The sequence below is a fragment of the Elephas maximus genome, chromosome 1 (genome assembly GCF_024166365.1).
Source record: "Elephas maximus indicus isolate mEleMax1 chromosome 1, mEleMax1 primary haplotype, whole genome shotgun sequence".
NCBI lineage: Eukaryota > Metazoa > Chordata > Mammalia > Proboscidea > Elephantidae > Elephas > Elephas maximus.
In genome coordinates, this window is record NC_064819.1 from 185,323,478 (window position 1) to 185,349,721 (window position 26,244).

A 26,244-nucleotide genomic window follows, 5' to 3' on the forward strand; every position below is an offset into this window, starting at 1 on the left:
CATTTGGTGGGCTTCTCCTGCCCTACCCCTAAATCACCCCACACCCTCACCTCTCACGCTTTCTATTCCCACCCATTCCTAGGGTCAAACAAATAACTCAGGTTCTCATACATGTCAAAACACAGTGGACTGCCAGTATGCATATTTTCTAAGCCTGCGCTGTCCTGTGGAATCCCCAAGTTTCGCAGTTTTTATGCTACCTTTGGGCACAAGAATCTGTATAGCCTGGGAGTTCTTGGGGTTTCTTAAATAGCCAACTGGGAGTCTCTGGGTAATGCATATAGTTAACATGGTTGCCTGTTTAAATCCACCTAGAGGTGCCTTGGAAGAAAGGCCTGGTAATCTGCTTCTGAAAAATCAGCCACTGAAAGCCCTATGGAGCATAGCTCTACTCTGACACACACATGGGGTCACCATGAGTCAGAGTTGACTTGACGTCAATTTTTTTTTTTTTAACATGTCCTACTAAGCCATTTCATCTAGATGTCTATATCTGCCCTCCTCACAGTGGCACAAGGGGGTGGTACTTGGGTCCCTGTCACTTACAGAATCTACCCTAGTCTTGGGGGATCTTCCCCATCTTGCTGCTGCTGTGCCCTCTTTCTCTAGCCACTGTCTGCCTTCCCTTCAAATCCCCTAAAAAAATCCCCTCTGTGGGTTCAGCTTTCCATAAACAAAAACCAATAAGGAAGGATGATTCAGGGAACATTGGCTCCAGCCCTCTGACTCCTCCCCAGTAGTGCCCTCTCCTGATGCCAGGGAATTCAAAACTTTATATTTTCTTCTGGAAAACAATATAAAGGGATAATCACATAACAAAATGCCTCAATAAATTATTTTACTACCAGCATAAAGCAAAAATTAGTCTATTTTTAGCCCGCATCTATGAAGTTAATGTAATATCTATCTCTCTCAAAAAAGAAATGATCCAAGGACAGTCTGACCTCTTCTTAACTTGAAGGGAACATACCAGCAACCGAGTCATTAAACAAAGCCCATTCTGCCTTTTTTACCCATAGGACTTCATTAGAATTATTTGAAATAGTCTTTAAAAAAAAAAAAACCTAATTTATCTTACTCCGAGTAATTTGATTAGACTTCAGCCAGATTCAACAGAATGCATACATCATTTTATATGTTGCACCTTGATTCATTTTATTTGCTATTTTTACTTTAAAGACATAATGGAGTTGTTGTTTGGCCCTGCAGTATCCTATCCAAAAGAATCCATTTCGTGTATAAACTAACTGGTCTTCAGGAGAACTAAAGGAAAGAAAATGTGTACTCATCATTATGCATGCCGCACACAGCTCATTTGAATTTAATCTCTTTGGCAACGTGTGCACTAGTGAGATAGGTACTTCGTATCATTTTGCTTACACTTCCAAAAGGGATATTTTTCACCCCTCCCTTGTTTTCCATTGGGCACATATACAAAAGGATCAATAAAGGAAAAGAAACGATATTCAGACTCTATTCAAATCACCTTCACAGTAACGATTAAAACTCGGGTGTCAAGGGAACCAAGGATGGAGTTTGAAACTCTCATTTTTAGGAATAATTCAAAATACTCAAGGGTCTGGAAATTGTCTTTCTTGTTAAGTAGTAGGCACGCTGTACTGGGATGCAGTTAGTCTTAGTGAACACAAAGTGCTGGCGCCATGTGGGATAACAAGTGGTACTATGAAAGCACCATAGAAGGGACTTTCACTGTTCAATAGTTCGTTTTCCAAGAGGAAAGCCATAGGATTCTTTTTGGGTTGCCAGTGACTATGATCAGTGTAATAAAGCAGAAAACTTTCAAAGCTATTTGCTATTATAATTCCAGAAACAAAGGGAGGTCACAAGTGCCTTTTCCCTGATTTGTCTTGATCCCAAGTTACTCGTACCTGAAGCATTTATAAGCACCAACCAAGTTCAGTGCCCTCTTGAGTTTTACCAGTCCATTGAAGCCATAATGATGGCTCAGCATATTTGCAGCCATCATCCCTGTAGTTGCTGTATCAGAGGAGCAGTGGCTGATTCCTAGGACTCTTGGGAGGCCAGGAGAAGGTAAATAGAAAATACACCTTTAGCAAAAAATTGTTCAAGTTAAATTGAGGTGGCTATTTTTCAGCAGTAAAAGCATTTATTAATTCTCCCTCAGTGGAAATTAAAAAAAAAAAAAAAAAACTGAATTAGGCCATTCCCTTTTTTTTTTTTTAATTTGTAAGATAAAACCTTAACATTCTTTTGTTTGGTACTTTGCCACATACTTATTGGATACCCTCTGTGTCCTTGGACAGTTTGGGAACATCTGGGCAGGCTTTGCTAGGTAAAACAGGTGAGCTCGGTGAAATGTGTCAAAGGTCTGAAATTACTTGGATTTGCCCAACTCTTGAAATAAGAAAAAGGATAAAGGTGGTTTGTAAATGGTTTCAGTTGGAGGATTGCTCTTTACCCACCAGTGCACATTGCAAAAGGGTCACTGTTAATAGGCAGACCAGACTGAAGCCCTGGTGACAGGTAGGAAGGCACTACACACCTCATCCCTTCTCACTCTGGGGACTGGACTTCACCAAGCCAGGTATGTGGGAGCACATCTCATTATATTAACATTTTATTTTACAATGAGTTCAGGTAGGAGAAATGTGAGGACACAATTTACATTCACTAATGTCATTTTTTTCTTCCTTGTTCTTAAAGAAAGTATCAGGGAGTTCCCACAATTTGAGGGCCTTAGACTGGTTTTCAGCTTTGGAAGTGATTCCTCCTCTAAGAACAGGCCAATCTCTTTTATATACAGAACATGAATTTAGTGAGAATGGTCATTTTCAGAATAAAAATCACTGTTGCGTCCTTGGGTTGTAATCTGCCTGATGTTTACTGCTTTGTTTTGCCCTTTGTCTTTACAACAAAACTTAGCCTTGGTAGCCTTAAAAAAAGTTGGGAATTTTTATGTCTAATGAACCACCCAAGTTGCCTCTCACCAAAGTTATCGATTTAATTTTGCTGCTTTGCTTTCTCCACCAACCCGTCTGTCTTAGTTATCTAGTGCTGCTATAACAGAAATACCGCAAGTGGGTGGCTTTAACAAACAGAAGTTTATACTGTCATAGTCTAGTAGGCTAGAAGTCCAAATTCAGGGTGCCAGCTCCAGGGGAAGGCTTTCTCTCTCTGTTGGCCCTGGGGGAATGATCATTGTCATCAATCTTCCCTGTTCGAGGAGGTTCTCAGCACAGGGACTCAAGGTCCAAAGGACACACTATTCTCCAGGATCTTGTTTCTTGGTAGCGTCCCCACGTCTCTCTGCTCATTTAAGAGATTGGCTTAAAACACAATGTAATCTTGTAGATTGAGTCCTGCCTCATTAATATAACTGCCTCTAATCTTGCCTCATTAACATCATACAGGTAGGATTTACAACACATAGGAAAATCACATCAAATGACAAAATGGTAGATAACCACTCAGTACTAGGAATCATGGCCTAGTCAAGTTGACAGATACTTTGGGGGAACAAAACTGAATCCATTATACCCTCTTTCTTGAACCTGTTGCTGTCAAGTCAATTCTGACTCATGTCATAGTGATCCTATAGGACAGAGTAGAACTGCCCCCATAGGGTTTCCAAGGAGTGGCTGGTGGATTTGAACTGCCGACCTTTTGGCTAGCAGGTGAGCTCTTAACCACTGTGCTACCAGGGCTCCTCCTCTTTCTCGACCCCCCCCCAAAAAAAGTTGATGTTGAGTCAGCTCTGACTCATGGCGACCCCATGTGCTACAGGGTAGAACTACATTCCATAAGATTTTCAATGGCTGGTACCTTTCTTCCAAGGCACCTGGGAGTAGATTTGAACCTCCAGCCTTTTGGTTAGTAGCCAACAGCTTAACCATTTGTGCCACTCAAGGACTCCCTCTTTTTCCCAACAGGTCTTTAAAAACACTCTAGAGGTTCCCCAGCCTCTGGAGTTTTCTCTCCCACTGGTCCATCCTTCTGTTTTCTTCCATCTTAAGGGTAACTGAGAAGCTTTTGGTTTTCCCAGTTAAGGATATTTCTCTCTTCTAATTGCTTTTTTTTCTTTTAACCCTAGAGCAGGCATAGCAATATTAGAATTTTTGGGAGGTGGGAGGAGAATAATGCCTACAGTAGAAATTTCAACACATTGAATTTCTTCCAAATGATTATAATATTTAATTATGGTAAATGCCAATTTTCATTTTTACAGGTGACCTTTTCCTCTAGAATAACTTTTGTCTAGCCCATTCTGCAAAAAATTGTTATGATTGTGGTTTAATTTTGAGGTGTTTTTCAAGGCAGTCTGTCAGAGATACTGAGATAAAATTACTCCTTTATTGTCAAGTCCTTGTAACAGGGCAATTGGAGTCATCTTTTAATGTAAAAAAAAAAAAAAAAAATGATGAAGAAAAATGTCAGCTGGCCTCCAGTCAGAGAATCCCTTTATTACATGAAAGCAAAAGCCAGATATATTTATCTTCTAAAATGAAGCCTGGCTTCCCTACTTAGTTACTCTAAGTTCTCTGCATGTTCTTCCAAGTAAAAGGCATAATTGATGATCTCAGTTGATTATACATTTTTTGAACAGGTTTTAATTCTGTGTGGAGAAATTCAGCACTTAGTGAAACCTAATTTTTCCAATTTGCTCTACTTCTAATACATAACAGTTCATGCATAAAAATTTGGCGAATATATGATAAAATAATGGAATTTGACATGGGTCTTCATTTTAAAAGGAAGTGAGTCACCAGTTCGCTTAGATGCTTTATTTGTTTTTATTTAGTCAATAGATTTGAAAGTTAAATGTTTGTCATTTAGCCTCAGGGTTCACTAACATAATTCAAAATACAAAGTTAAAAGCATTTTGTAATGAAATATGTCAAAGTCTTTTAAAAAATGTGTGAAGAAAGAAAATAGCAACAGAGTCAGCCTAAAAAGGTCGCCACTTCTTTCATATTCTCTGAGAAGATGTTAGCAAGTGTGAGAATTAGAAGTTTCTATTTAAAACAAAGATTGGTTTCATAATAGTCATATGTGCTGTGTAAAAAATATTCATTTCTTTTTTGCTTTCCTTCCTCAGTTTCTAAAGGGCAGGAATTCTTTAAACTTGCCAAATTTGGAACTAAATCTGTTATTAGTCAGAACTTAAGGAAAAGCTGGAATGCATATTGGTAATATTTTCTCTAGTTTTTTTCTAAATGTATAATAATGCAATCTTATAGCTAGATTTTAGTAACCAGTAAAAATATCGATACTTCTGGGTTAAGTATACTAAAATGTTATAAAAGCGATTATTCTGAGCCAGATACTGTAGTAGGCAGTTTATATAAACTATCTCATTTAATCCTCTTGACAACCCTGTGAGATATGGATTATTATCCCCATTTTACAGATGAAGAAAATTAGTCTCAAGAATTCAGCTGCTAACCAAAAAGTAGGCAGTTTGAATCTACCATCCGCTCCTTGTAAACTCTATGGGGGCAGTTCTACTCTGTCCTATAGGGTCGCTATGAGTTGAAAGTGGCTTGACAGCATTGGGTAGTTACTGGCAAAATCCAGAACCAAATCCAGATCTACTCCTGTTCTAACTTTACTACACATGCTGATTCTCTGGAGGAAGATGACAAGGTTCTTACCTGTTGAGCTAATGAACAAAAATTTCTCATCTAAGTCAGTAGTCTCCAAAGTGGGGGTATACATCCCATGGGAGAACACAAGATGACCTCCTGGTACCTGGTAAGAAAATATTATCACTACTTTACATGTGAAAAGAAAAAAGTACATATTTTATATGTGGAAAAAAATAATTAAGCTTTACTAATTTTTAACCTGTACATGGACACTGGAGTAGTCACTTGGTATATAAGTCAATGGTTAAACAGTTTTTTTTTAGCAGCTGTGTAATTTTATTTTTCTTTTATTTTTTTCCTTTTCTATTTTCCTTCTTTTTTTCTTAATAACTGCTTAATACCATACTATTTGCCCACTTAAAGTGTACAATTCAGTGGTTTTTATTATATTCACATATATGTGCAGCCATTACAACAGTTAATTTTAGAGCATTTTCATCATCTTAAAAAGAAACCCTATACCTATTAACTATCAATTACTTATCACCTGATACCCCTTGAGCCCAAAGCAACCACTATTCTACTTTCCGTCTCTATAGATTTGCCTGTTTTGGACATTTCTTATTAATGGAATCCTATAATATTTGGTCTGTCTTAGTGAGGGCTCTCTGGAGAAAGAGAACCAGGGATAGATAGCTAGATAGGCAGACAGATAGAGATTTACTTGAAGGAATTGGTTCACACCTTTGTGGAGGGCTGGCAAGACCAAAATCTGTAGGTCAGGAGATAGGCTGGAGATTCCTACAGGCTTTCATTCCAAGATCCAGAGGTCAGGCAACATGAAAAGTGCACAGTGAGGTGAGCTCTGCTAGAACATCTATTTTAGTCTGGAGGCAGAACACAGCCTAGGGAAACTCCCTTTTGAACTGATTGATTGATTACATTATAGAAGGTCATTATATTTACATCACATCTAAAGTTAATATATTGCATTATATTATGAAAGATAATCTGCTCTACCCAAGGCTAAGTGATTTAATCACATTTAACTACTCCATGACAACAAGTCAACTGCATTTGGTCAAACAATGGGGAGCATTAGTTTGGCTAAATTCATGCATAAAATTAGCCATCACATGGTCTTTTGTGTCTGTCTTCTTTAGATCATTGAATCTCTTAAGATATATGAGATTCTCTGACAAAGGAAGGATCAGAAGGGATTTGTGGTAGCACTCTGATTTGACCAATTTTTTGTGGATCTAGTTAAAGGATTTAGATATCGTTGTTGTTAGGTACCATGGAGCCGGTTCCAACTCATAGAAACCCTATGTACAACAGAATGAAACACTGCCTAGTCCTGCACCATCCTCACAGTCCTTGTTATGCTTGAGTCCATTGTTGCAGCCACTGTGTCAGTCCATCTTGTTAAGGATCTTCCTCTTTTTCACTGACCCTCCACTTTACCAAGCATGATGTCCTTCTCCAGGGACTGGTACCTCTTGATAAAATTTCCATTTTATCTTTAATGACTTCCAATTTTCCTAGATTCATTCTTGTACATTCCAAATTCATATTATCAATGGATGTTGGCGGCTGCATCTTCTCATTTTGAGTCGTGCTGCATCAGCAAATAAAGGTCCCGAAAGCGTGACTCCATTCACGTCATTAAGGTTGGCTCTGCTTTGAGGAGGCAGCTCTTCCCCAGTCGTATTTTGAGTGCCTTCCAACCTGAGGAGCTCATCTTCCAGCACTATATCAGACAATGTTCTGCTGCTTTCCATAAGGTTTCACTGGCCAATTTTTCAGAAATAGACTGCCAGGCCCTTCTTCATAGTCTGTCTTAGTCTGGAAGGTCCACTGAAACCTGTCCACCAAGGGTGACCCTGCTGGTATTTGAAATACCAACGACAAAGCTTCCACTATCACAGCAACATACAAGCCACCACAGTGCGAGAAACTGACAGACGTGTGGTGGCAAGCAACCATAACGTGAAGATAGCCTGTGCATTTTTTTCTTTGGTGGGAGAGGGAGTGTTATGTTTAGAGTCATGCAACCCATTATTTTAAGTTGTTTTCATTAATCTTAATAATTTTTAAATTAGCTTCAATTGGTATTTCTTATTAAAAAATAACCAAAATCCTTTTATTGTTGGAGAAACTCCTCTTCTTTCTGTCATTGTAAAAATGACTGTAATTCACAAAGAAAACAAGATGGCAAGAGATGAAATCAAATCCCTCTGTCAACAAATAAAGTTAAAAGCTGCATAGAAAGCCACTGCAAGTTTGCAACGTTGGGTGAAAGGGCAGATGAATCTCGAATACCTCCTCAGAGGTGAGTGTATTGTGAAGTTAATGGAGTTTCAGGATGCCTTACCTGCACAAAGAGATAGCTCGTTCTTCGACCTTGCTTCTTCCTGAAACTGTTTCCCATACTGAAAGCAGGATTAGGTTCTAACTAGTAGAATGAGCAGAGAAATTGGGGAGCATTGTTTTTGGGTTTTTACGGCCAAAGCTTATTTCATTTCCTCTGCTTAGAAATTTCAAAGAATGAGTCTTACTGAGTTAAACTACTGTATGCTTTAAATTCCTTTGCTGCTAACCTCTCTTTGCCCATCTCTTCTATAATTATTATTCGCTGGCCAGCTGTGATGGTTAAACACCACCCAAATGATGGCATGGCAGCTTCTCAATACCAAATTACATCACCTCCATTATTTAAAAAAAAAAAGGCTCAATACTATGTTTTCCATGAAACCTTATCATACTTGCTATATGTAATTTTACAGACCCAAATTGTCTCAGTAACTTCTAGCAGCATTACATAGGCTTACTTGAGTATTTTTAGGTTCTCTATTTAGACAGTTTCACTTATTTATGTTCCATGAACCTCTAAGCTTCTTGGAGGCAGGGAGCAAGCATAGCATTCTCATAACCTACCCCAGCCATCCATGGCAAGTGCTGTGGCTAATTTACAAACCCAGAAATTTGCACGTAGTAAAGGAGAAGACATTGCTGGTAACTCAGCTGCCAAAATGTTTAATCAAATACACAAAAGGAATAGACTTTATGCTTGAAGATACTAATTTTAAGAGTTGATATATACATGCCAGCAACTTCTAAAAGTAAGTCAGAATTAAGGAGTAGAAGGAAACAAAGCTCATTATTTTAGCCTGAATTTCGTGGAAAGCAGGCAGAGGTTTATGTGCTGCTGCTTTTTTTTTTTTCTTACTAAGGAGGGAGCTGGAGCGAGGGACAGAAAGAAGGAGAAAAAATAAAAGCGTACAGAGCTCCTAACCAAACCCCCTCCTCAGATTGTTGTTGTTGTTAGGTGCTGTCAAGCTGGTTCCCAAGCATATCGAACCTGTACACAACAGAATGAAACACCACCTGGTCCTGCCTCATCCTCAGAACCGTTGTTATGCTTGAGCCCGTTATTGTAGCCACTGCATCAGTCCATCTTGTTGAGGGTCTTGCTCTTTTCTGCTGACCTTCTGCTTTACCAAGCATGATGTCCTTCTCCAGGGGTTGGTCCCTCCTGGTAACATGTCCAATATATGTGAGACAGAGTCTCGCCGTCCTCACTTCTGCAGTATTCTGGTTGTACTTCTTCCAAGACAGATTTGTTCGCTCTTCTGGCAATCCATGGTATATTCAATATTCTTCACCAACACCGTAATTCAAAGGCATCGATGCTTCTTCGGCCTTCCTTATACTCAGTAAAACACAGGTAAACATCTTTCTGGTATTCTCTGCTTTCAGCCATGATCCATCCGACATCAGCGATGATATTCCTTGTTCCACATCCTCTTCTGAATCTGACTTGAGTTTCTGGCAGTTCTCTGTGGATAAATTGCTGCCACCACTCTTGAATGATCTCCAACAATAGGCTGTATAAATGGCGGTTTGTCAGGACAGTCTGCCTAGGAGAGGCAGAAGAAAGAATTTATCTGCCTGCTTTAGTTTCCTGCATTTCCTGGTGGCTTTTGCGTGTTCACCCAGCAGGCCTTTACAAAGTCTGGCCCTTGGGCATCAGCTAGGAATTCCCAGGGTAGAAGGTACGAGGTACACAGCTTGGGCATGAGGCACAAGGCCACTGGGTTGTGCCCACATAACGCTGGTTGTGTTCCATTTAGAGTTGGTTGTGGCAGCCACGAGGCCCTGGAGACAGGTAAGACCAAGAGGATATAAAGGGGAGTATAAGTAGTGTCTGACATGCTCACCAATTATAATATCCTGGGTGGCACTAACAGCTAAGCACTCAGCTACTAAACAAAAGGTTAGTGAGTTGAATCTACCCAGAGGTGCCTCAGAAGAAAGACTTGGTGATCTGCTTCCAAAAGATCACAGCCATTGAGAACCCTGTGGAGTGCAGTTCTACTCTGACACGCATGGGTCACCAGGAGTTGGAATTTATTCAACAGCAACTGGTTTGGTGTGGTTTGGTTTTATTTATGTAAAAAACAAAAGCCCAAAGTGGGAGATGCAAGATCATGGAGCTTAATTAGCAGAAGATGGAGCATGGGAACTTGAGGAGCCAGGGTGTCCCACCTCCCTATGTGGTGCCTTTTCACTGTTCTAGGCTGCTTCTCTGGACAGAAAACGTACAATATACATGTGCATTTGGAGCTCATTCTTTCTGCACTAGAGTTTCAAATGTCTCCTGCACTTAGTACCTCATATACTCAGTGAAACATTGCTTTTAGGAGGTCTTCCTTGTAGCTTACCTAACGAGAAAAACACGAAAATTGATACCACAGAATCAGAACAGATTCAATTCCATGAGTATGGAATCTGAGGCAAAAAGAAACCACAGCCAGTGTTAAACCTCTGGAGGTATGGATTTGCAACTTGCCAGGTAATCATTTTCGATGAGAGTCTAATTAATGTTTTAATGTGATATTAGCCTATCAGTAAAAAGCTTCAAGAAGCCAACGCCCAAACTTCTGAAAACAAGAATCTCGTCAAAGAGCATAGTTAGAACCCCATTTCTCTCACATTCGAGTGGTATTGCTTCAAGTCAAGGGAGTATACCTAAGTGCTCTTTACGTGTGCGTACCTGAATGCATGTGCTGACTCAGACCTGATATGACTTACCTGATACAAGTTATCAGAATGAAGGTGTCGCCACAGAAAGGTTGATGTGCTCTCATTCAAGATGATAACATAGTTGTTTCATTCTTATGCCAAAGCAATGCAATGTGATTATGTAACACTATATTGAGATTTCTCTGAGTTTTTGAAAGAATGCAGTCTTATTAACTAAGAAAATGGGATGCAATTTATGCTTTATTTAAATCTTATTATTTTAAATATCTAATTTGTAATACCAGTTTATTCACAAAATTCTCAAGTCTATTTCTTTAACAGAACAAAGTACTGTTGGTAATGGTTATGTCAGACTTAATGAATACAAGCTCTAGTATAACAGGTATTCAGCTTTCAGCAGCACTGTTATTCCTAAGACTCATGCATTTTTCATTGTCTAGTCATTCTGAATGTAAAGTGGCTAGGATGTCCTTTTAAACGTATAAACAAAGAAGATGAAAATGTGCATCATAGTCTCTTCTCCATTTCTGCTCCTAAAATTATAGGAACTATGTCTCGTATGTTAGAATGCATCTGGTGTGCTATTCTATATACTATGTGAATAACCAACAGCTCGCTCTGCAAAATTCCACCCAGCACCATATTTAGTGTCGTTTTTGCAAGATAGCACCTTACCAGGCTTGTTCAGAAATGTACCAGAAAATAGCTTATTAATCTCAATGTCTCACTGGCAGATGGGATACAGCAGAAATAAGGTTGTTTTTGTCTTTCAGAGCTGGTAGTTTTTCAAGATAAGACAAGCAGCTATCTTTCAGATCTTCTAGAACTTCACCTTTTTCATTTACAGACATTTGTTCTCTCATAAGTTTGTTCATTCTTTCCTTCTGTATTTATTGAGTATCTGTTTCCTTTTCATAAGGCAGTCTTCAAGGTACCAGGAATATAGAAATGAATAAAATATATTCCCTTCTTTTCAGGAGTCCATGAGGTGCACACACAGTGTGGTGAATGCAAGGAGAAATAGGGGCGTGTAGAGGTGAGGACACTTAACCCAGCCTTGGGAAGCAGAGAGTGACTAAAGGGAGACTTTCTGGAGAAGCTGGTGTCTTAGGATGTGAGGAGCTATGTGAAGGGACCACAGATCTACTCTAGTGCTTACCTAAGGGGGTGGGGGAATACTTCAGAGGGATGGGACAGCAGTAAATGAAATGAAGAAACCTGGAAACAAAAGAGAGTGGTGGGGAGAATGTTCCTTGAAACAAATCAACAAATGGATTTTTCCTGTGGTAAAAGAGAACTTGATGAGGACAAAATGGGAGGGAGTGGGGCGGGGAGAAAGGGTACCACATTATACAGTTAGAGAAGTGTCAATATTTAGGTTCATATATTTTTTTAATTGAGCTTTGGTGACTCTAGTAACCAGCTCAGATGTACACACTGCAATAGCTACAGTTTTGACTCCCTGCAGTCTGGAAAAGACTCATGAGCTAATCTGATAAAAGGTTCCTTCCAGTCCTTCCTGTTTTACATGTTGTGTTCGTTAGCATGACCCGTAAAACCGTAATTTGCATTCTCTATCAAATCACACTGGCAGCAACTGAATGACATGGCCACTAATTAAAAGAAGAAATTGAATATAGCAGAGTTGCTGTTTTGTTTGGCTGAAGAGACAAGAATAGACTTGTGTTGACCTCTTGCCGAAAGGCAAGCATTACAGATGTCTCTGTGGAAGAGTTCTCATCAGAGAGCCAGTCTGGCTGGCTTTTTCAGTTTACATCATCTCCAGAATATTTCTGAAAATCAGCCACTTAGGTTTCTAGCACCATACTCTTTGTATAATGGTCTGTGAGACCAAAGAGTATTTTTTGGCAGCATAATGGAGGTATAGCATTGTCAATAGGAAGTTAGGATTTAGAGTCATGTAACCTGAATTTCCATCCATACTACTTTCCTTGCTAGGTCTGTGCCTTGGGCTGGCTGCTTAACCTCTCTAAACATCATTTTACTTAACTTGGGAACAGTAATAAAAATGTCTGTCTGTAAGTTCATTGGGAGGATTAAATAATATAGTATGTGAAAATCTAAACTGAGGAGTTGGTAGATAGTAAGAACTTATGAAATATGGATTATTATTGTTATTTTACTTTAACTGGCTCCATTTTATATAAGTTATGTAGGAACTCAGCTCCAAAATTTCGGTTTTACAGCTCCCCAGTGAGTCCTCTTTGTCTTATTCATCTTTGCACACACAGCATCTAGCATTAGAGAAGGCTATTTTACAGTTTAATGGCACCAAATATCAGGACTAAAATGTTATACTTTTACTACCTTAGTTTCCTAGGGCTGCTGTGAAAAAAAAAGAAAAGAAAAGCAAACCACAGAAGTAGGTAGTTTTAGAGAGAATATATTTATTGTCTCACAGTTCTGAAGTCAAGGCATCCAAATCCAGGTATTGGCTGTGTCAGTTCCTTCTGAGGGTTCTGAGAAAGAAACTGTTCTATGCCTTCCTTTTAGCTTCTGGTGGCTCCTGTCAATTTTTGGAGTTCCTTGGCTTGCAGCAACGTCTGCCTCCTTTTTCACGTGGCTGTCCTTCTTCTGTCTTTCCCTCTGTCTGTTCTTTCTTATAAGACACCACCCAGATGGAGTTAGGACCTACCCTACTCCAGTATGGGTTCATATTTATGGCTAATATCTTCAAAGACCCTATTCCAAACAATGTCACTTTTACAAGTACTAGGACTTAGGACTTAAACATATGTTTTTGGGATCACAATTTAATCCATAACACTTACCCAAGTAATGTCCTTGTGTGTGTGTGTGTGTGTGGCTTAATTTTGTGGAAGAATAACACAAGATATTGCCAAGAGTATTTTTTGTGTGTGTGTGGTAGAAATATGCACAACAAAACATAAAGCAATTCAACAGTTTGTACATATATAATTCAGTGACACTGACTGCATTCTTCAAGTTATGCAACCATTCTCACTACCTTCCAAATTATTCCGCCACCATTAAAATACACTCAGTGTACCCTAAGCAAAAACTCCCTCTTTCCTCCTTCCTTCCCTCCCCCTCCCTCGCCCCCGTTACCACTATCAACTTTTGGTTTCTATATATTTGCTTATTTCATATAAATGAGGTCATACGGTATTTGTCCTTTTGTGGATGACTTATTTCACTCAGTATGTTTTTTAAGTTCATTCATGTTGTGGCATACATCAAGACTTCATTCCACTTTATGGCTGAGTAATATTATATTTACCTGTGTACCACATAGAATGGGAATTCCAGAACACTTAATTGTGCTCATGAGGAACCTTTACATGGATCAAGAGGCAGTTGTTCGTACAGAACAAGGGGATACTCATTGGTTTAAAGTCAGGAAAGGTGTGCATTAGGGTTGTATTCTTTCCCCATACCTATTTAATCTGTATGCTGAACAAATAATACGAGAAGCTGGACTATATGAAGAAGAATGGGGCATCAGGATTGGAGGAAGACTCATTAACAACCTGCATTATGCAGATGACACAACCTTGTTTGCTGAAAGTGAAGAGGGCTTGAAGCATTTACTAGTGAAGATTAAAGACCACAGCCTTCAGTATGGATTATACCTCAGAACAGGGCATCAGGATTGGAGGAAGACTCATTAACAACCTGCATTATGCAGATGACACAACCTTGTTTGCTGAAAGTGAAGAGGGCTTGAAGCATTTACTAATGAAGATTAAAGACCACAGCCTTCAGTATGGATTATACCTCAGCATAAAGAAAACAAAAATCCTCACAACTGGACCAATGAGCAACATCATGATAAACGGAGAAAAGATTGAAGTTGTCAAGGATTTCATTTTACTTGGATCCACAATCAACAGCCATGGAAGCAGCAGTCAAGAAATCAAAAGACGCATTGCATTGGGAAAATCTGCTGCAAAGGACCTCTTCAAAGTGTTGAAGAGCAAAGATGTCACCCTGAAGACTAAGGTGCGCCTGACCCAAGCCATGGTATATTCAATCACATCATATGCATGTGAAAGCTGGACAATGAATAAGGAAGACCAAAGAAGAGTTGATGCCTTTGAATTGTGGTGTTGGCGAAGAATATTGAATATACCATGGACTGCCAAAAGAATAAACAAACCTGTCTTAGAAGAAGTACAACCAGAATGCTCCTTAGAGGCAAGGATGGCGAGACCGCGTCTTACATACTTTGGACGTGTTGTCAGGAGGGATCAGTCCCTGGAGAAGGACATCATACTTACCAGAGTACAGGGTCAGTGGAAAAGAGGAAGACCCTCAACGAGGTGGATTGACACAGTGGCTGCAAAAATTAGCTCAAGCATAACAACGATTGTAAGGATGGCACAGGACCGGGCAGTGTTTCATTCTGTTGTGCATAGGGTCGCTGTGAGTTGGAACCAACTCGACGGCACCTAACAACAACAACATGGTAGTCCTGGAGCCCTGGTGGCGCAGCAGTTAAGAGCTCACCTGTTAACCAAAAGGTTGGTAGTTCAAATCCACCAGCTGCTCCTTGGAAACCCTATAGGGCAGTTCTAGTTTGTCCTATAGGGTCACTGTGAGTCTCTACTGCAACGGGTTTGGTTTTGTTTTTGGTTTATGGTAATTCCACGTTCAGCTTTTTGAGGAACCATGCCACACTTTTCCACAGTGGCTGTACCATTTTACATTTCCACCAGCAGTGGATGAGAGTTCCTATTTCTCCACAACCTTGGCAACACCTAATGTTTTCTTTTTGATCATTGCCATTCTAAAGGGGGTGAGGTGGTATCTCATGGTAGTTTTGTCTGTTTTTTTTAAATGGCTAATGAAGAGCCCTGGTGGTGCAGTGATTAAAGTGCTTGGCTGCTAGCTGAAAGGTTGGTGGTTCGAACCTTACAGCTGCTCCACAGGAGAAAGATGTGGCAGTCTCCTTCCATAAAGACTTACAGCCTTGGACAGTTCTGCTCTGTCCTATAGGGCCTCTATGAGTTGGAATCAACCTGACAGCAATGAGTTTTTAATGGCTAATGACTTTGAACATCTTTCTATGTGCTTATTGGCCATTCGAATATCCTCTTTGGTGAAATGTCTATCCTTTGCCCATATTTTGATTGGGTGGTTTGTCTTTTTGTTGATAAGTTTAGAAGTATTTTACGTATTTTGGACATTAGAACCTTATTGAATATATGATTCCCAAAGTTTTTCTCCCAATCTGTAGGCTGTCTTTTCAGTTTTTTGATGAAATACTTTGATTCATAGAAGTATTTAATTTTTATGAGGTGTCATTTACCTATTTTGTCTTTGGGTTATCTGATAGCTTGTCACTAAAAACTAGATCCCACAGCTTTGCCTCTACATTTTCTTCTAGGAATTTTATGGTTTTAGCTTTTGCATTTAGGCCCTTGATCCATTTTGAACTGGTTTTTGTGTATGTTGTGAGGGTTGGATCCTGATTCATTCTTCTGCATATGGAAATCCAATTTTCCCACCACCATTCATTGAAGAGACTCTTCCTTCCCTATTGTATGGACTTAGCACACTTGTAGAAAATCAGTTGCCCATAGATGTATGGACTTATTTATGGACTCTTGATTCTATTCCGTTGGTCTGTATGTTTTTATTATACCAGTACCAGGTTATTTTAATTGCTGTGACTTTATAATGTGTTTTGAAATAAGGAAGTATGAGTCCTACTTTATTTTCCTTCTTGGAGATTGCCTTAGCTATTTGGAGCCCCTTGCCTTTCCATATAAATTTGAAGATTGGCCCTTGCATTTCTGTAAAGAAGGCTGTTGGAATTATTATGGAAATTGCATTGAATTTATAGATTGCTTTGGGTAGTTTTGACATTTTAACTATGTTAAGCCTCCCAATCCACTGACATGGAATGTCCTTCCATTTATTTAGGTCTTCTTTGATTTATTTTGGCAATATTTTATGCTTTTCTACGTATAGGTCTTCCACTTTCTTGGTTAAATTTACTCCTAGATAATTTATTCTTTTAGGTGCTGTTATAAATGATAATGTTTCTTTAATTTCCTTTCCCACTTGGCCATTGCTAACGTATAGAAGCCCAACTGATTTTTGTGTGTTGATCTTGTAACCTGTCACTTAGTTGAATTCATTTATTGGTTCTACTAGCTTTCTTGTGGATCGTTTGGGGTTTTCTATATATATAGAATCATGTCATATGCAAAAAGGAATAGTTTTACTTCCTCTTTCACAATTTGGATACTTCTTTTTTTCCTAGCCTAATTGTTCTGGCTAGAACTTCCAGAATGATGTTGAATAGTAGTGGTGAGAGACAGCACCCCTGTCTTGTTCCTGATCTTAATAAGAAAGCTCTGTCTTTCTCCATGGAGTATGATGTTAGCTGTGAGTTTCATAGATGCCGTTTATTATATAGAGGAATTTACTTTCTATTCCTATCATGTTGAGTGTTTTCATCATGAAACTAAACCCCAACCCATTGCCATCAAGTTGATTCTGACTCACAGCGACCCTAAAGGACAGGGTAGAACTGCCCTCATAGAGTTTCCAAGGCTGTAATTTCTATGGAAGCAGACTGCCATATCTTTCTCCTGAGAAGCAGCTGGTGGGTTCAAACTGCCGATCTCCGAGTTAGCAGCTGAGTGCTTAACCACTGTACCACCAGGGCTCCTTTCATCATGAAACCAAAAGCCAAACCAAACCATTTCCATCGGGTTGATTCTGACTCATAGCAACTCTATAGGATAGACTAGAACTGCCCTCACAGGATTTCCAAGGAGTGGGTGGTGAATTCGAACTGCTGACCTTTTGGTTAGAAGCTGAGCTCAAAAGGATGTTGAATTTCGTCAGATGCCTTTTCGGCACCAGTTCAGATGATCATGTGGTTCTTTTCCTTTGTTCTATTAACATGGTATATTACACTGATTGATTTTCTAGTGTTGAACCACCCTTCTATTCCTGGGATAAATCCTACTTGATCATGGTATATAATCCTTTTAATAACGTTTTTGGATTAGGTTTGCTAGTATTTTGTTGAGTATTTTTGTGTCTATATTCTTTGTGGATATTGGCTTGTAGTTTTCTTCTCTTGTGGTAGCTTTGTCTGGTTTTGTTATCAGGATAAGGGTTGCCTCACAGAATGAGTTAGGTAGTGTTCCCTCCTCTTTTATGTTTTGGCAGTGTTTAAATAGGACTGAAGTCACTTCTGTAAATGTTTGATAGGATTCCCCAGTGAAGTCATCTGATCCAGGACTTTTCTTTTTTGTGAGGTTTTTGATTAGTGATTCAGTCTCTTTGCTTGTTTATGGGCCTGTTGAAATCCCCTATTTCTTCTGGAGTCCGGGTAGGGAGTTTATGTGTCTCAAAGAATTTTTCTATTTCTTCCTTTAAATTCCCAAATTCATTGACATGCATAGTAGCCTGATAATGACCTTCACAGTGAGCAGAGCCTTGTCTTTTGCTCTGTATTCCCTTTGAAAAACTAATGTAACTGTTGAATGAAAAAGAAATCCAGAACCTTGGGAAGCTGTGGATCCCACTGTACCTCAAAAGCTTATAACAATCAATGGAGACCCATTGAAAAGTTGCAGAAGGCCTGAAGGGCATCCAAATGACCAGACATTGCTTCTTTCTTCCGACAGAGTACTCTGGATTTAGTGGAAACACTTCCGCACGAACTAGATTATGGATACCAGTGTGTGGAAATGCTTCTGCAACATTTTTAGGGTTTGCCTACATTTGGGACTTTGAATAAGGAATTAAAGGTAGGACAGCAATAACCACATAGTCCAAAATCAGATTTCTGTGTTTATTTTTTTGTTGTAAATTTGAATATTTCATATTGAAATTGTTATGTTTATGATACCTGAATGTTTTCCTTGAAATGTGTAAAGATTTGTAAATTATATTGTCATCCTGAATAAAATACCATTTGTGCAAGAAAAAAAAATTTTTGGCATGTTCAGTCACTGATTTATTAGGTAACAAAATAATACGTTCACAGTATATCATAAGGTATGAAAGTTAACTGACTTCCCAAAGAGAAGCCAAGATGTACAACTCATCATATTTGTAGGAAGCCAGAAACCAGCTTAATGGCCAAACATTGAATCAACGTTTTTAATAAAAGGTATTAATTACTCAAATGCTCTAATAAATACAGATAGAACAAAAATGAAAATAAGTAAGGTGAGGAGATCTTGGCTAAGCCACCAGCCACGGTGTCCAAGGGACTGCTGCAGTCCAGGCAAGTCTTCGGAGCAAGAAGACCGCCAAAGCCATGGCTCACTGCAAACGGGCTATGGCCTCTTCAAGGTGAACCGGTGGCCTTTGGAGATGACTGAGCCATGCCGGCTGCAATACAAGCTACTGGAAATTGTTCTACTTCAGGACAAAGAATGGTTTGCCTGTGTGGACATCCGCCATTGTGAAAGGCAGTGGTCACGTAGCCCGGATTTATGTAATCTGCCAGTCCACCTCCAAAGCCTTGGTTGCCCATTACCAGAAATATGTGGATCAGGCTTTCAAGAAGGAGATCAAAGACATCCTCATCCAGTACAATTGGACTCTGTTGGTAGCTGGCCCCCGTTGCTGTGATTCTGAGAAATTTGGGGGCTCTGGTGCCCTCATTCATTACCGGAAATCCTACCGATAAGCGCACTATGAGGAGCAGGTTTCATCTTTATAATAAACAAGGGTTTTGGAATTTTAAGGTTAAAACAAAAATACATAGTATTGGCTTATGGCCCTTTTTATTTTTGTAGGATTGGTTGTAATGTCCCCGCTTTCATTTCTAGTTTTTGGTGTTTGCATCTTTTTCTGTTTTTCTTTGTCAGTCTAGTCAAAGGTTTGTTAATTTTATGTCTTTTAAAAAAACCAACTTCTGGTTTTATTGATTCTCTTTATAGTTTTTCTATTTCATTTATTTCTGCTCCGAATGTTATTATTTCCTTTTTTCTGGAGGCTTTGGGCTTAGTTTGCTCTTCCTGTTCTAATTCTTCAAGTTGTAGAGTTAGGATGGTGATTTGGAATCTTCTTTTTTCATGTAGACATTTAGTGCTATAAATTTCCCTGTGAGCGAGAATCCCTGATGGAGCAGGAGAACAGATGCAGGTCTCAAATTCTCTTAAAAAGACCAGGCTTAATGGTCTGGCTGAGACTAGAAGGACCCTAGAAGTTATGATCCCTGGACCCTTTGTTAGCCCAAGACGGGAACCAATCCCAAAGCCAACTCTTCAGACAGGGATTGGACTGGACTATAATATAGTTAATGATACTTGTGAGGAGTGAGCTTCTTGGCTCAAGTAAACACATGAGACTATATGGTAACTCCTATGTGGAGGTGAGATGAGCAGGAAGAGGGGAACAGGAGCTGGTTGAATGAACACGGTGAATACAGGGAGGAGAGGAGGAATGTGCTGTCTCATTAGGGGAGGAGCAGCTAGGAGTACACAGCAAGGTGTATATAACTTTTTGTATGAGAGACTGACTTGATTTGTAAACTTTCACTTAAAGCACAATAAAAAAAAAATTCCCTTTGAGCTCTGCTTTCACTGCATCCCATAGGTTTTGGCATGTTGTGTTTTCATTCTCATTTGACTCTTTTTTTTTTTCCTTCTTCTTTGACCCATTAGTAGCTTAGTAGTGTGTTATTTAGTTTCCATGTAGTTGTGTTTTTTCCAGTTTTCTTTCTATTATTAGTTTCTGGTTTTATTCCATAGTGATCAGAAAAGATACTTTGTATGATTCTAATCTTTTCAAATTTATTGAGACTTGCTTTGTGTCCTAAAATATGGCCTATCTTGGAGAACGATCCATGTTCACTGGAGAAGAATGTATATTGTTCTGCTGGTAGGTAGAATGCTCTATCAGTCTGTTAGGTCTAGTTGGTTCCTAGTGTTATTCAAGTCTTTTGTTCCTTTGTTTATCTTCTTCCAAGTTATTGATATTGCCAAGGTTTTGATTAACATTGTTGTAGTTTAAAGAGCTGCAAAAATCACCATGTTATAACATTGGTTTTCACCCTTCGTTTTACAGTGGAACACACATTCCATTACACAGCATTCTCCAGTAGACACACTTAGCATCATGAGCAACTTCCTGGTGTATTAGCTGAAATTGTGCCCATTCTTCCACTTAAGGATATAAATTTATGCAAATAAACAAGGGCAAACCAATTATGGGATAATCATGAACCCTCTAAATTAATTTTTAAATAATTTTTAAAATTATTTCTTTTAATTGTCATTTCACTATTGTCTTATGTTGTGACTAGATCAAACTTCTTTAAATAATTCTTTGAATTCTTCTGCATTCTTCAAAGTCAACACCCTTATTTCCTCAATTTCTATCCATTTAGTCACCACTGACTATCCTGTCCATGAAATTTTTTGTTTTCTTGGTTTCTATTATATCAATATTGCTTTGGTGCTCTCCAGCAAAAACTAGTCTTTAAACTTCTGGCATTGACTTCCAGATCACCTCTTGTAGGTCCTCATTCTCATTACCTTCCAAGCAATATTCATTATTTCAACTATTACCTACATGAAATTCTCTGTTCCCTTGGCTTCCTTGATACCAAGGCTTATCCTGGTCCTTCTCTTACCCCTCTAACCACGTCTAACTCCATTGGTATCCTCTTATCCCTCCTTGGTATTCCTCAAAGGATTTTTCCCAGAACCTCTTATTTTCTCTTTTACTCTTTTTTCCTTGCTGATAGCATCCACTTTCAGTACTGTAACTGTAACTTTTATGTGTATAAGTTTCACATTTTATCTTTTGGCCGACCTACCTATCAAACTCTAATCCCATGTTTCTAATACTGCTGGGTCTTTTAGAAGTTCTGACAGCTCGTATTCAATGTACCTGAAATATTTATTATCTTTCCACTAAAACCAACTCATTATCATTTTTTTTTTTTTTTTGGGTCAGTGGACATTATACTTCCTTTTGGTAGGCATAAAAAAAAAATCTTTAAGTTAGTCCTGGTATTTTTACCTCCACCTTTCTTTCCTTTATCACCCCTTCATTCCAATAATCTGTTCAATGTTACCTAGTTCTAACTCTGCACTGTCTTTGAATCCCTCTATTTTCTACTTCCTATAAACAATATTCCCCACTGTAGATACAATGAGGACTATTGTATAAGCTTCATGTCTGGCAGAGGGTTTTATTGCTGTTACGTGCCATCGAGTGGGTTTCGACTCATAACGACCCCATGTGACAGAGTAGAACTGCCCCATAGGATTTTCTAGGCTGTAATCCTTACAGAGGAAACCCTGGTGGGGTAGTGGTTAAGTGCTATGGCTGCTAACCAAGAGGTCGGCAGTTCGAATCCGCCACGCACTCCTTGGAAACTCTATCGGGCAGTTCTACTCTGTCCTGTAGGGTCGCTATGAGTCAGAATCGACTCAATGGCAGTGGGTTTTTTTTTTTTTTTGGAGTCCTTACAGAAGCAGATTGCCAAGTCTTTCTCCTGTGGAGCCACTAGGTGGCTGGGTTCGAACAGCCGACCTTTCGGTTAGCAGCTGAGTATTTAACCGTTGCACCACCAGGGCTCCTTTGGCAGAGAGCAAAAGGATGTAAAAGCAGTTGTAACAATACAATGAGATAGGGGTAATAAAGAAGAACTATCTCAAGGAAGAGAGGGCAGGGAAGACATAGGAGCCAATCTTGAAGGATAAATGGGAATCCGACTAACAGAGGCAGGTTGAACATTCTGGAAATAATAACATGTGCAAAGAAATGCTGGCAAAGAAGGCCATGACTCAGTGAAGTACAAGTAGCTCTGTAAGACTGGAGCTCGTGCTTTGTGGGGAAATCATAGGGGGAGAAACAGGAGGAGAAGCTCTAGAAGTAGTGGAAGTGAGGGAAGAATGTTAAGGGTCTTGTTTCAGTTATCTATTTCTGCATAACAAGCAACTACAAAACTTCAGGTTCTGAAACAACAGCAGCCATTTATTATTTCTCACAATTCTCCAATTAGGCAGGGATCGAAAGGGATGGTTTATCTCTGTGCCACCTGGTATAGGATGACACAGCTTGACTGGGGCTAGAAGATCCAGAATTGCCATTCACATGTCTGGCACTTCAGCTGAGGTGGCTGTAGCTGGCGGGGTCTCTCTTTCTGTTTCTATGTGGTCTCTCCATATTTAGTAGTCTGGCTCAGGTTTCTTTACACAGAAGATGGATCCTAAGAGGGCACAAAGTGCAAGCTGCAGGGCTTCTTAAGGCTTAGTTCCAGAAGTCACATGGCATCATTTCCCTCACATTCTGTTGGTCAGAGCAAGTCACAAGAGCAGCTCAGTTTCAGGAGGAAGAGAAATAGATCTCACCTCCCTTTGGGAGGGGCTGTGTGAACATTGAAGGATGGGGGGAAATGTTGGCAACCATCTTTGTAGAAACTTTACCACAGGACTTGTAAGTCTATGAGTTCTATAGGGGATCATTTAAGCAGCAGACTGGCATTTTAAAATATATATTTAAAACTCTTTCTTTGACTCCTTTTTAGAGATTGAATTGAGGTGTTGGAGGCCAGCACCTGGAAACAAGGCAACCCATGAGAAGCCTATAACAGTATGTGACTGGTTAATCTCAGGAAAATCTCATGGGCCAAGATTTTTCTTCTCCTGCTGCCTTAAAAAAAAAAAAAAAAAAAGATACCACAAGACACTTGCCAGGTCTCTGTTTCACTTTCAGAAAGATGGACATACATCTGTCATGAGGGAGGAAGTATATAACACTCACAGATCTTCTGCCTGAAGCTCTTTGGTTTAGAAATACTGCTGCTGACTCATTTTATATGTGTGTTTCTATAAATAAATCAGGAATGTCAGAAGAGATTTTCAGGGAGGACAGAAGCCTGCTTTGTACTTCCAGTGTTGGTTCCTGAGTCAGAACGTGGTGAGCATGTATGTATGTGACCCAGGTGGGCATTTTATTTCTTTGCAACGTGAAGCCCTTGACTCTCACCTCTAGCCTTCGTTACAGTGATTTACAAAAGCAGTGACTACGAAAAAGCCAGAGGAAAAATTTACATAATCTGAGACATTTTATTACACCGCCTCCGTCACTGAATTTCCTTCATGAATAACAATTTTGATGTGCACACAATTGTAACTCTAACAAAAGAGAGGGAGACTAATGATTAACTTTTTCTAGAGTGAACTAAGATCTAAAGTCTGGGAATGGACAGGAGATGGGTTTTTGTAAACCCTGGTGGTGTAGTGGTTAAGAGCTACAGCTGCTAACCAAAAGGCTAGCCATTCGAATCCACCAGGCACTCCTTGGAAACTCTATGGGGCAGTTCTACTCTGTCCTGTAGCATCACTATGAGTCAAAATCTACTTGACAGCAATGGGTTTTTTGGTATAGCCCTTTTACCTCTGTGTTCCTGGATCCAGGATTTCAAACTATAAAGGAAGTGTTGTTGCTGTTAGTTGCTGTCAGTTTAGCACCAACTCATGGTGACCTTCTGTAACAGAACAAAACATTGCCTAGTCTGGCTCCATCTTCCAGCACCGTATTGGACAATATTCTGTTGTGATCCATAAAGTTTTTATTGGCTAATTTTCAGAAGTAGATAGCCAGGTCTTTCTTCCAAGCTTGTCTTAGTCTGGGAGCTCCATTGAAACCTGTCCACCGTGGATGACCCTGCTAGTATTTGAAATACATATGGCATAGCTTCCAGCATCATAACATGCAAGTCACCGCAGTGCAACAAACTAACAGATGGATGGATGGATAAAGGAAATGTTGTTAGCTGCCATCTAGTCGGCGCCAACTCATGGAGACACTGCACAATGGGATCAGATCCTTGTGATCCATAAGGTTTTCATTGGCTGATTTTTTGGAAGTAGACTGCCAGGCCTTTCTTCCTAGTCTATTTAAGTCTAGAAGCTCTGCTGAAACCTGTTCAGCATCACAGTTGCACACAAGCCTCCACTGACAGGTGAGTGGTGGCTGTACTTGAGGTGCATTGGTTGAGAATTGAAGCAGGTTCTCCCTCATGGAAGGCAAGAATTCTACCACTGAAACATCAGTGGATAAAGGAAATACTGTACCCGTTGCTGTTAAGTTGATTCGGACTCATAGTGACCCTGTAGGATAGAGTAGAACTGCCCCATAGGGCTTCCAAGGCTGTAATCCTTATGGAAGCAAACTGCTACGTCTTTCTCCCGCAGAGCAGCTGGTGGGTTCCAGCTGCCTATCTTCAGTTAGCAGCTGAGCACTTAACCACTGTGCCACCAAGTCTCCTTGGATAAAGGAAATAGTCTCCCTTTATTGATACAAGCACCTGAGGGTGATGATCCCTTTTGGTCAGTGTTCAGTTACTCTCTCAGTGTCACTGAACACTTTGTATTAATGGTGGGCATCAAGTGATGTTCATTTCTCCCACAGACCCCAGGGCACACAGGCTAAAAGCTGGGTTCAATTGGAAAGATTTGGGCTAAGTCTCAGTTTTACCACTTCCTAGCTATGTGACTGTGGGCAAATTTCTTAACCCCTGAAAGCTTTGGTTTCCTCCTCTGTAAAACTTCAGTAATAATTGCACCTTCCTCATAGGTTTGCTGCAGTGGATCAAAAGAAATAACATTTATTGCACTGAGCCCAGTGCACAGTATGGGTGCTCAATGAGTTTTAACAGTTATTGTTTTAATGGACTTCCTGCTGATCTTTGCTGTGTTTCTCTTTATTTCTCAGGGAGATGTTAATCTCAGTGGCTCTGGGCCAGGTGTTATCCCTCCTTATTTGTGGGATTGGCTTGACCAGCAAATACCTGTCAGAAGATTTCCATGCCAATACGCCAGTATTCCAGAGTTTCCTCAATTACATCCTTCTGTTCTTGGTCTATACCACCACACTAGCCGTCAGACAAGGTAAGCATGCCGAAACACCAAGAATATGGCTTGGTTTCTCTTTTAGAAACAACTGGAATGACGAGCCACAGCTGATAACTTTTTGTCACTTATAGCATCAGTAAGACAATTCAGAACTCCAAATCTCACTTTTCTGTTTTGCAGGGATACAGCAAACAAAATGAGTGAATAAATCAAAAAGAGAAATAAATTGTGTGAATTCAGCGGGAAGTGGGAAATGCATGTATAGGCAGAAATGTATAATTGCTCACTATTGGAATTCCTCTTAACATGCTTATACCTCTGAGTAAATCTAAAATAGACTGTTTCTCTGGAACCTGGAACAGGACTGATATAGCTGTCTAAATAATGCCAGCCCTGAGAAATCCAAGCAAATTGCAGGCAAATATATGTTCTTTGGGAAAGTGATACAAGAAAGATAAAAATAGTAAACACAAAAAATTATAGTAATAACACAGGAAAAAAGAAAACTACCACAAATGATCAGGCAAGGTCTTCTGTCTAAATGTGAAATAGCTAAAGCGATAAAACAAGTCCTGAGTGACCACTTCAAGAGTCAATGCAGGGGAAACTTTTAAGGGGTTGTTGCAGTTGAAAATCCTTGGAGTATATCCCTGGAAGGCACACCCAGAGTCTGATGATTATACTGCTGAACCTGGTGTAAACATTTTTATCTCATGTATAGCCCCCAGATAGTCAAGAATTTCCCCCCATAGCACCTGTTGACTATAAAATATGCAATTGAAAAATAACTATTAATA

General features: G+C 39.6%; 1 protein-coding gene and 1 pseudogene across 1 annotated transcript in view; both read left to right on the forward strand.

The window, feature by feature from the left end:
• The window catches only part of SLC35F1 (solute carrier family 35 member F1), a 536,791-nt gene that overhangs the window by 299,042 nt on the left and 211,505 nt on the right, over window positions 1-26,244 (forward strand). The window contains exon 2 of the mRNA XM_049899834.1: window positions 25,308-25,483. Within this exon, the coding sequence (XP_049755791.1) occupies window positions 25,308-25,483 (176 nt within the window). The remainder of the gene's footprint in view (window positions 1-25,307; window positions 25,484-26,244) is intronic.
• Window positions 9,645-19,462, forward strand: LOC126057345 (40S ribosomal protein S16-like; annotated as a pseudogene).